This window comes from Stegodyphus dumicola, chromosome X1 (assembly GCF_044657685.1).
Source record: "Stegodyphus dumicola isolate Sdum_Otavi_A_Nest chromosome X1, ASM4465768v1".
In the NCBI taxonomy this organism is placed as follows: domain Eukaryota; kingdom Metazoa; phylum Arthropoda; class Arachnida; order Araneae; family Eresidae; genus Stegodyphus; species Stegodyphus dumicola.
Genome location: NC_140780.1, coordinates 233,295,532 through 233,308,092, shown reverse-complemented (window position 1 = coordinate 233,308,092; position 12,561 = coordinate 233,295,532). Strand labels below are relative to the sequence as shown.

Sequence of the window (12,561 nt, the reverse complement as noted above, 5' to 3'; positions counted from 1 at the left end):
AACAATTTTTTACCTCGCAGCCTAATCAGTAAAGTTTACCTGATTTCTTATATTCTTCATACAAGAACATATTTTCTCCTCAATCCTTGAAAAAGGATCGAATACCGTGGACGATGGCGAGAGCTGCATGTGTGTGTGTGTCCCGAAGGCCCACACACTCGTTAACACGACGACAGGCAGAAAGAGGAAGACAAAACCAGTCCTTCCAGTTTTTATCCACTGCGATGCACGTGGCAGGGCGCGATAACAATTTAAGAATCGATACAGCCACCGTGTTCACTGTGAGAATTCTGTGTTCTCACAGTAATGAAGTTAAAATATCATTGCACCTGCTTAGACAATATTCAATCTAAGAATGCTACTATTTTAGAGAAGTCTATGCATTTCAAATAAAAAATAGCACAAATAATTATTATATATTCAAATTATACACGACTACTGCGTCATTCGCCAATAACATACATTCAAAAAACAATAAAAAATTTTTAAAAAAATCTGACAGGTTTCAGATTTTAAATTGCGTCCAAAAGGACATTTCTTTAACGTTTTGTGTGGTACCTTTATTTATTAAATATCATGTTCTTTGCACTTACACCATAAAATTAAGTTCAATAGCAATGTCGATAATTAATTTTAAAATGAGCATATATTTAGAATTTTCGGTACACAATTCCGCGTGCTGGAGATAAAAAGGTTTCCACCCCCGTAGAGTGTTGCTATTGCTTGCTTTGAAATCGTTGAGTTTGTTATTCAAAAATTCATTAAAGTTTCACAAAATATGAAATAGATAATAAAACAAATTCCAAATTTCAAATTTGATCTTCCACATGCCCATATTCGTAGGAGGATAACGTCATTCAAACTTGGATGGCCTTTTTTCAAACCTTTTTTTTATCACAATGTGAGAAATATACACACATTTATGCAGATTTTCATTATCTAATTACTTCAAATGCAATGCGGGACTCTAACATTTGGTGGCAACATTCTGAAAAGTGATTCGCTGTTTATAGTGATTCAACGCAAAATCGCAAAAACGAAAACAGTATTAGTATTTAAAACAATAGTCTCTCAAGGACTATTGTTTTAAGTACTAATAAGCCCCTTTGGACTAATAAATAAAAATATGAAAGGTTTCAGATTTTAAACTACGTCCAAAGGAGCGTTTTTAACGTTTTGTGTGTTATCTCATTAAATATCATGTTCTACGTACTCAAACCATAAAGTTCAGTTCAACAGCAATATCTCAAAATTATTTTTAAATGAGCGTATCTTAAGAGTCTCTCACGCTGGAGATAAAAATGGGATTTTTTTCGTACGGTGTTGACATTACTCGCTTTGAAATCATTTAGTTTTTTAATCAAAAATTCGTTGAAGTGTTATAAAATATGAAATCGATAATAAAACAAATTTCAAATTCAAATTAGGGCTTCCACATGCCCATATTGTATGGAAGATTACGTTATTTAAATTTTGATAACTCTAGGTACCGTTGTTTTATTACAATGTGAGAAACATACGTACATTCATGCAGATTCTTCATTATTTAATTTTTTAAGTATAATACAGAACAAAAATATTTAGTGGCAACAATTTGAAAAGTGATTTGGCGTTTATAGTTTTCAATGAAAAATGCCAAAGCGAAATTAAGTCCTTCGGGGTAAATTGCCCCTTTGGACTAAAAATAAAGTAAGCAAACATAAAAAAGTAAATGTTCGTGCTTCTTTTCATAATAGTATTTCATTTTATTTATTTACTGCGGTTTTTTTTAACTGAAATTTGTTACTTTTAGAAAAGTTGCAGGTTATATTTCGAACATTCAGTTGTTAGGCTGTAGGTTGGTTATTTTAATAATTTATATAGCAAAATACAGAAATTTTAACACTCCTTTGCCTTTCTGCTTGTAGTTATTTTGCGTTGAACAATGTAATTACAATTATGTAAGAAAACCAAACTCATTGAATTTTTTTCTAATAAAAATCGCATTGAAATCAATGTACATAAAAAGATTTGGAATATTTGAAATGAATTTGAACAGAACTTCATCTAACCAGTATAAGCGATGAATATTGTTCCAAAATGAATAAATAATTCGCCATTATTATTTTTACTATCAAATTAGATTATGCTTCATAAACCCATTCAAAATATGCTTATTATAAATTACTGTTGATGGCTAATTTTCATTTGAATTATTGCTTAATTATGTTATTCTTTACATGTAATTATATATAACTCATATTAAATGCAGTAATTAAATGCGCTATTCGTTTCACTCGAATAATTAAAACTTATAACTTGTCGGTTTTAATTATGTATCTATATATCCATAAGTAAATTTGTTTAAATATTTCCTAATGCTATTTTTTAACTGAATTCACGAGCTTTTCGCATATTTCTGAACATTCAATTTAAAAACTAAAGGATATTTTATGAAAATGTTATCTGTTTAAAGAGAGTATTGAAAAAAATGCTTACATGCTACTTATTTATTTCGCGAAGAATGTCCACGTTTGTTTGTTGTTTATAAACCACTACATGTTCAAGCGTTTTCTTAGAGATTAAACATAGCGGTCTAAAATGAAAAAGAGCAACCCTCTTTGCCTCCTACTGAGAACTGTCATTTAGAGATCTCCAGGGTTCCAGAAATAAGGGGGGCAGGAGACATCTGCACGGTCGCTTTAAGGCGGTCATAACGCTTTCGAGGTCTTTACCACTGACCACCAAGAACCGTCAGTAACGCTTTCGAACACTTTTCCAGTGACCGCCTAGAAGTGTCCATAACGCTTTCGAGGTAGGCCATCTTGACCGCCTAAACCCGGTCATAACGCTCAGAGGGTTATATTATTGTACACAAAGAAATTTGAGAGTCACAGTGCAGTAGATAGCATTTTGAAAAGAAGGTAGGGTTATTTCTTCATCCTTGCTACGTAAATGCTCATCTGGCAAATGCTTTAGTCAGTTCTTCAACTGTGCATATGTCTTAATGTCATTACAATGGCATCACAGTTTATGTATTCCTTGATTGCAATGGCTAATCTCAGTAGTTTCCAATCTTCTGCATCCACAATCATAGTTTTATCATCATTTTATCCTCAACACTTGTAAATTAGGTTTGAAATTCCCCTTTAGTGAAGCAATTTTTAATTATTTGCGTTTTTACTTTAATCCAGGCAAGTTAAATATTCATAGCCTCAAGAATATATAAACTGTTCTGTGTATTTCCTGTAGTAATGCTTTGAAGGGCTATTTAAATCAAAATTTGCTAGTAGTGCATTTTCAAATTCTTAATGACCCCTATATCTAAAGGCCGTTCTAAACTTGTGCAATTTGCTGCGTAGAAAACAACTTTCATACTTTGCAAAAAAATCTGTCATTTGAGGATGGGCAGTACAATGATCAATAGAGAGTAAAATTACCAGTCCAGTACTTAAACCAGTCCTGCACTATAGCTGCAGGATTGAAGTAACATAAACTTAAAGCATTTAAAATTAATATTAAATTGGAATCAAAGCAAGGCAATTCCTCAACAAACAGGTATAAGAGGTTTAACACAATATCTAAACAAAATAGTTAAAATAAGAATTCATAGTAGAACAAATTCAAAAAATAAAAATGCGAAAGGGAAAATATACAAAATTAAAAAATAAAAAAATTAATCTTCTTTCAGTGAAACTCCAATTCAGAACTTTTGAGAGGGAAATGATTTAAAGCATCATAAAATATGTTCATGAAAACATGTTTCGAGCTCCTAGTTCATTTGAGATCAAAAACCAAAAAAAGATTCAATTAAACTTTCATTTAAGACATTAAAATTCATATAAAACCAGAAAATTGAATCTCAAATGTACCAGAATTTTCCCGGGGAAAATGATTTAAAGCTTCAAAAAGTTGATTAATATGTTTCGAAAACATGTTTGGTTGGTTCTCCTAGTTCATTTGAGATCAAAAACCGAAAAAAAGATTCAATTAAACTTTCATTTAAAAACATTAAAATTCATATAAAGCCGAAAAACTGAATCTCAAATGTACCAGAATTTTCGGTTAGCCTATATTTTAGGGTACCCCTTGGATTATCGCAAATAAGTTGTTTCATTTATGGTAACCTGAGTAGTTAAATGTTATGGAAACCCTATTACAACATGACTGGTTGCGTGATTGCGGTGAATTTGACTGGGGAGAATATTTGTAAGGGCTTATTTCTGCATTGGATATCAGTTAGAAAGTATGTCGCTTATTTTGTGCATTACATTGTAAAATGGCTAATTGACTGGTGTGTAAATGAAGGTTTACTTAGTAGTCATTATGAGTATTCTGTCTGTATGAATGAAATGTATATGGTCGAACGTAAAGATCGTTCAGATGGCTTTGAATGGGTTTGTCGCAAGAAAGGTTCATGCAAGAAATGCCACTGACAGCCCAGTGCTATGGAGGATATTTTTTACTCTTATTTTTATAAATTTATGAGGCAACGGCAGTATACAGATTCTAGTTCAGATAATTTTAGAAAGTTTTTGGATGCTGTTAAGGAATTTTGTGTGCCACGGACTGAAGACAAAAATTCCTAAATAAAGCATGTGGATATTTCCTTTGTGTAGTACGTAGATGCAATATGACGTATTTCCTTTTTTTTTTTTTTTTTTTTTTTTTTGTTTTTTGTTTTTTGTTTTGTTATTTCACTGTTTAATTTAAAATGCAGTTTATTGAGATTATATATTTTTTGTTTGGCTCTAATTCAGAATTGGGTGCTCCTTTGACTTTTATGTGAAAATAGATTGATGTGTAACAAAGTCAAGGGAGTGCACAATGCCTAGTTTATGCAATTCTCTGATGTTTTTTTAAAAGAAAATATGTTGATATGTACATTGACACTGAGTTTTTGTAATTCTTTGACATGTCATTTTGGTTTTGTGCAGTGGCCATCTTGAAATTGTACCTTGCTAGCCAATCGCCAATTTTCGCCAAGAGGCACCCTAAAATATATTTTTACTGACTTTTCATTTATTCTGTTACCTTTGAGAATTGGTTATGTATTAATTTTATTGTCTTAAATGAAAATTTAATTGAACCTTTTTTCGGTTTTTGATTTCAAATGAACTAGGAGATCGAAACGTTTTTGAAACATATTAATCGAATTTTATGAAGCTTTAATTCAGTTTCCCCCTCACAAGTTCTAAATTGGAATTTCAGTAAAAGGAGATTAATTTTTATATTTTTTAATTTTGTATAATTTCCCTTTCACATTTTTATTTTTCGAGTTTGTTCAACTATGAATTTGTATTTTAATTTTGATTGGTTTAGATATTGTGTTAAACCTTTTATACATGTTTGCAATTATTAATATTGTTAAGAAATTGCCTTGCTTTGATTCCAATTTAATATTAACTTTAGATGCTTTAAGTTTATATATCTATTCATACATACAGCCATACATACACACAAACAAAGTTTTCAGTTTAAAAGTGCAGCCATTATAGAAATGGAAAATGTTCAAAATATTCAGCCATACCTTGCTTGTATCAATAAGCATAATGTTGGAAACGGTATTCCTTCAGTTAAATATATTTGTCTATACACTTCAGCATGTCATTAACCTTATTTCTGTACTCTGGATGGCAGCAGAGATGCTCATTTCTAATTTTTTACAGCTTCAATTCCAAACTTACTAGAAATTGTGCACGAGACTAAATATATAACTTGCAATACCAAAACAACAGTTAAAGATGCAACACAAAATGAAATGGTGCTGAGCATTTGCAGATAATTCATGAAACCCATCATGCTTTCAAAGAATTTATTCCTCCACCTAACAGCCTAATTTATAAATCTTTCACACATAACAGAACAATATAAGAACCAGAAAAACACAGCAAAGAAAATTATGTACTCTGAAATATGCTGCCCACTTTTAAACTGAACAGTCCATGTATACATGAAAAGCAAATCCCTCGATAAATTAAAGATCAGTAAATGATTTAAAATATAAAAAAATGCATCTTGTTAATAAGCAGCTTGTATTAGAAAGTATGTGTACATATACATTACTTGCTAAATCTGCCAGATTTTTTGAACATGCAACATTTAATCTTTTGCTTTCCTCATAATCCTTCTCAACTTTTTCAACTGATCTCTGAGCAGCACAATGAATTATTACAGTCGGCTAAAAATATTCAACATAAATTAAGTCAAAATATATGATTAGTAAATAAACATGAGAAATACATTACTTTTACAAATTAATATGCAAGTCCCATATTGACAAATAACATTTAATTGCTATTCTGCATTCTATTTTGCTGAAATACACATAAATCTATTTTAAAATACAGTATACAGTACAAAGTCTGTAATCCGGAATGATCTATAATTCAGACCTCAAAGCCAGAAACTTTTTTTTTAATTATGCATGCGCGTAATGCATTTACGCATGTGCGTTTAATGCTAACGCATGCGCATTTAGCACCAAAAAACGAAGCAACTTAAACAACTTACATTGAAATAAATGTTTAATAAAGTAAACAAATAAATATTAAGCTTTTTTCTTTTGTAAATTTTGATACCCTTTAGATCCTAATTTCTCTTTATTTCATAAATTACGATTTCATATTTTTAATTGTATAATTTCTGCATGCCATCTTACCAGATTTAAATTGATGATGTATAATTCGGAAAAACCCTTCATCCGGAATTGCCGAAGTCCCAACGAGTCCGGATTACGGACTTTGTACTGTATATTTATATTAATTTCGGAACTACTCTGATATGCGCCCCCAAGCCGCCAAACATTTTTTGCAAGAAACTCCACGCTGCCATATTACTTTCTAAATTTTTGTCTATATTTCGAACTTTAAGTCTAAAATGTCTCCAAAAACGCGGTTTTCCCACATGCAAAAACCACGTTTTGAACACACAATTTATGCTAAAAATCTGAAAAAAAAAAAAAAATTTAGAAAACAAAAACGTAAAGTTTCTAACCAAAAATATTTGACAAGAATCCATGTACACAGCGATATGTTTTAACAAAAAAAAAAAAAAATCTACGAATGGCACAATCTAGGCAACGAACGAATCTATGAACTACTCACACCTCGCTTTAATAAATTAACATAACAACAGTAAATTTCAAAGAATACCATGTACAGTATCCTGTTTAAACTTACAAAAACATCTTTGAATTGCACAATCTAGGTAACAAACGAATCTACGAACTACGCACACTTCGCTTTAATAAATCCACATAACAACAATATATTTCAAAGAATACCATGTACGCAGCGTTCTATTTCAACTTTAAAAAACATTTACGAATTGCACAGTCTAGACGCTACGCACTAATCAATAAAATAAACTAATATAACTAAAATAAATTTCAAACAATTCAAAAAAACAACAATAACAACAGAAATTCATACTAAAAAAACAATGACCATAACATTCTACAAAATAAGGACAAGAATAAAATAAAATGCACTTACCATGAATTAATGCTTTTTCGAACAGCAGAAGAATCGGTTATCTTTACATTATGGTAACTTGGCGATCTTTTGGTGAAAATTTGGCGACCAACTCTCCTACAGCAACCCTCTATTTTTTTTTTTTTTCCCGCCGCCATTTTGTCTTCACGAAGTAAAGACATGTTTCTTTTCTTTTTATCTACTGAACACTTCTTCCAACAATCTACTAGCCGAATTACACTTATGCTAGAAATTTTATCTAACAAAACTGCTTAATCATGACAAATATTCACTGCAAAATTGGGAAAAAGTGCACAATACCATACTCCTTACGCGTTTTTCAAAATAACACATACACATAAATCATGCACACGTCGACTTATTTTTACTTAAAAAAACATCCCAGAACTACACAAAAATGGCATTGCGCACACTCTTCACTATATCCATGTACACTGCTTTTTTCTCATAAATTAGAAAAATTTCACGAAAATGCGTAACAATTTTCTGAATCTTTAAACCCGGTAAAAAGAACATATATGAAATTACCTTATCGCGAAAAAGTATATACCCTTTCCAAATATAAACATTTCCACATATAAAATAAATAAAATATCTAAAAACTTTTACCTCTAAATTATCTATTATATTTTAAACGTCACCAACGAATTCATACCGCAAACATTACAAATACTTAGTGTCAAATATTTAAATTATTTCCATGCACGTTTACTTCAGCTAAAACGTATACCAAATTCCTACAAACATAAAATTCACAAAATAACTATCATTTAATTAAAATATCACTAAACCATGTACACGTCGACTTATTTTTACTTAAAAAAACATCCCAGAATTGCACAAAAATGGCATTGCGCACACTCTTCACTATATCCATGTACACTGCTTTTTTCTCATAAATTAGAAAAATTTCACGAAAATGCATGAAAATACTCAACGTATACTACTCAAATATATTCCAAAATACTACAAACATATAACTCACAAAATCACGATCATTAAATTAAAATATAATTAAATTAAAAAACACTACTTAAAATATAAATAAGCACATACATTAAATTAATAAAAATTAGATTACAATCCTAATTACTTTAAACTAAATCATTGCTAATAACAATTTTCAAATAATACCATTTTAATTTATTTACTCCTTACATTTAGAACAATGCATAAAAATAATATCCTCAACTGATTAAAAATACTAACTTACCTAATCTTCTTCAGAATCTTCATTACGTCGCTGCAGTACTACTGCTATTTTCTAAATCCTAAATCCAGTAGCCAACTAGAAGTCTATTCACCAAGTAATAAGAAATTAATAAAATTTCACCTATACTCAAACTACTTTCAGCAAACTAAGTACCCTTCCTTACACTCCTTTTCACAAAATGTCCATTTTTACCATATTTCTTGCACCGCCATTTAAACTTGTAATATCCTTCCTTTCACACAATCTCAACTTAATTTTTATCAGATAAACGCATTAAAAATTTAGAATTCACTTTACAAAGCGCCATGCAATCCGAAAATTAATCAACACTATTTCACACAAAACACAATGAAGCTTTTCCAAATTAACCCCTTTTTCCGATTAATGTCATGTTTCACACAACATAGAATATAGCTAAATACGAAATTTCCAGATTTCCCCCCTTTTCCGATTAAACAACTGCAATTCATCCATTAATGTCACATGACATATCTCATGATCTCTCATTTCCCTCACACAAAATAATGCGTAATCGGAACTGCGTGCTTCTCACATTATTACGAAAGTCCTAGGTAGTAACCTTTATCGCCTCCAAAATGTCGCCAAACTACCAGTTACCATATTCTAAAGATCAGCCGAAATACCAACTTCATACCGCCTTTAACATGCCGCCACGTAATCACTATCGTATTTATATGACAGCCAGGCACACTATTCAGAAAATTCATACTATGATTCACAAATAAATAAAATCATAAATTCCTACTTCTATCATGCACAGCCACTAAAAATAATCTCCCAGACCCTCTTTCCACACCTTCAAATATCCACTGCCCCTCAACAGGATGGCCACGATGATATTTTCCTTTGCCGAACTTCAATTCAACAACTTCCACCATTTTATCTTTTCCCCCTATCTTCGCGAACCAACGAGCTCCAGCGAAAGATTTTTCAACGTCAACAGGGTTGCCATACAACACGCAATCGCGCCAAAAACCAGCTCAGAACACATATCGCCACATTTGGTGAAATTAGGGCATATATCAGAGTTGTACCTTAATTTCAATATCTCATCTTAAAGAAATATTTCTTCACAAAATCAGAATTGGTGCTAAATTTATAAGTACATTTCAAAAATGCTTTTACCTTAAACTTTTGAATAATTTCCTTTACTTCATCCAAATTATTTAAATCAACTTTAATCAGTTTATCTCTAGCTCTAGAAAATGCTAAACCAAGTACTTCCCACGAATTATTCAAAAACTCATTTACTATTGCTCTTCCAAGTAGACCAGAAGCTCCAGTAATAAGGACTTTGCTCATTATGACAAAACTAGAAGAAAATAAAACAGATTAACTTAAAAACTGCTATTTAAATTCAGACAATCTTAACAATCAGCAGCATTTAAAATCAACCAGAATCTCTATTTTATCAAAATAAACATACAAAGTACTTAACAGCATACTTCTTATCAAATATTTTTTCAAATCCCATTTCATGAATTTCAAAATAAATACAATTCTTAACTAATCTGGGGGATATAATATGTTTTTTTTTTTTTTTTTTTAAATGAATCGCATGATTTGGAAATAAAAACATTTATATTCTTATTTTTTTCTTTTTTTTTGTATAATTTTTACTCGTAAGATAATTTACAAAACAGATTCCAAAATAAAGTGCTGTTATATTAATAATGTTTACCAAAAAATTCATATTATAATCTGACAGAATTTCAGTTTTGAGACATATATCTTGCAAGATCCTGTCTTCCACAATTCTAATTTAATGAGGTAAAGATTACAATTCAAACCTTTAAGCAGATTAGTTTTTATTTTTAAACAAAGCTTCAAATGTACAGAATATCTTCCATAAATCTGAAAATTTGTTCTTGTTTTGTGGATTTGAATTAAAATATGGACTGAATCTGAAAATAAATGAATAGTTATATTTATATGTTATATATAGACAGAGTCAATTAGCAGAATATATATGCATATTTATTCAATACAGAGAGAGTCAAATAGCAAAATTTATATCTATTCAATAGACAGAAAGTGAATCAACAGAATACATATATACACAGGCAATCAGCAGAATGGACAGTTTATCTCACACCTACACAAATAATTCCTTGATTGAACTGACTTCTACTCTCTCATTTTGTACAGGTGAAATTACTTTATTAGTATGCGATACTTTTTAAATAATAACTTGGTGAGTACATCACACATTAAAAATGGAAATTAACATATATAATAACTTTCTAAGTCAGGAAAAACTAAATATCATCATTGAAAATACATTCATGTACCAAAACAGCTTGTCTTCCTACACAACATTCTTGCTTGTTTTTCATAAAAACGAAATAATAAAAACCAAGAATGGGTCAGCCAGTGTGTTACTCAGAATCTGAATTACTCTACGAAATTAAATGAATATGTATTAATACATCGCATGATTTATTTAAAAGGCAGGAGCGTAAATATTTACCTCATATCCCGCAGTTAACAGAAATATATACATATAACCATATAATTAAATAAATAAAAGGAAAATATGCAAACCCGAAAAATTCCAAAAAAATAAAAATTAAGAATGCCAATAAAGAAAACTAAGAATTACAATTTGAAGACTACATAAATTCCAATCTATAAAGTCGTAATGGGAAAGGGAAGAAAAATTAAAACCAAAGATTTAAAAAAAAAAATCAAAAGGACATTATTTTAAAAATAATTTGAAATATTGTAAAAGAAAAAAGGTGACAGATGGAAAAAATTGCCTTGGAAGCACTAGCTAATAGTACTGTAAAAACATATAAATTGAGATGAAAAAATTTCAAATAAAAATTATAGCAATATTACAGAAAATTATCGAAAAATGAACAGTTCAAAAACTAGCAAAACAATGCTAACTATATATACAATATAAATTAGATACAGGAAGAATAGAGCACAATCAGAAGACCATGTGACAAATTTTATCAGCGTATGTTATCTGATTATACCTACCAACATCTACTTTCTACAAAAGCTTATTTTATAATTTAAAAAAAAAAAAAAAAAAAAATTGCATTAATTAATTTTCTAAATCGAGGTCATCAGAAAGTGGATTTACTCTTTTAAGTGATCAGCAAATCACAGATGAAAAGGTTAAAATGTAAATACACCTTGCAACAAATGATCTAACAGATGAGCAAATTTTCTTTAAAACCCTGCGATTTCACTACATGTTTATCGTATATATATGTATTATATTATCGTAGTAGACATCATATTTTGCATCTAACGACCTCTTTCTACCCGAAGGGTGAAAACTTGAGTATCCGTGATTTAGTTCACCTATAGGTGGCGCTTTCACACATTAGCGTGGCGGATAAAAACCAAGGAGGTAAAAACCGGTATTTTGACTTGTGATCTCTCTTCGTACAGTCGGTCACAAAAGAATTTGAACACCGGTACCCATTCAAAAAATTTACTTTTCCGTTGAGAAACAAACTGGTGGCTCGTGTCAATCTTGGTTCGATCAGAACACCAAAGGATGGCTGACGTCCATCCTGGCTAGATGTCGAGAGAAAAAAACCACGAGCTATCTGGGTGAGCAGAGAAATAAAAAAACGCAAACGGTCGCTGCGGCCCGACTTGGTTGGCGAAAAGCGAAAAAGCAAAAGGGTCTCAAGTGTCTATCTCAGTTGGATGGGAAAAACAAAAGGATGGTTCATGTCAAATTCGGCTAGGTGTTGGAAAAATACAATACGACCTATCTGAGTGAGCTGGGAAACAAAATGGCTGCTCAAGGGATCAACCTTTGCGAGCAGAGGAAAAAAAAAATAAAACCCACAACCGGTCGCTACGCCCCCGTCTTGGTTCGCGCAG

At 30.8% G+C, this 12,561-nt stretch overlaps 1 protein-coding gene across 4 annotated transcripts in view; it reads right to left on the bottom strand.

Moving 5' to 3' along the window:
* The window catches only part of LOC118194932 (methionine adenosyltransferase 2 subunit beta-like), a 54,463-nt gene extending 42,463 nt beyond the window's left edge, over positions 1-12,000 (bottom strand). The window contains exons 1-3 of one of the 4 annotated variants that reach the window (XM_085807114.1): positions 11,856-12,000; positions 9,835-10,021; positions 6,046-6,160 (exon numbers count right to left, since the gene is read on the bottom strand). In XM_085807114.1, coding sequence (XP_085663240.1) covers positions 6,046-6,160; positions 9,835-10,011 — 292 coding nt within the window. In that variant the 5' untranslated portion in view covers positions 10,012-10,021; positions 11,856-12,000. Of the gene's footprint in view, positions 1-6,045; positions 6,161-9,834; positions 10,022-10,808; positions 11,319-11,550; positions 11,616-11,803 lie in introns of those variants that run through there. The other 3 variants (XM_085807112.1, XM_085807115.1, XM_085807113.1) reach the window with 3 other exon arrangements.
* Between the last annotated feature and the right edge of the window lie 561 nt (positions 12,001-12,561).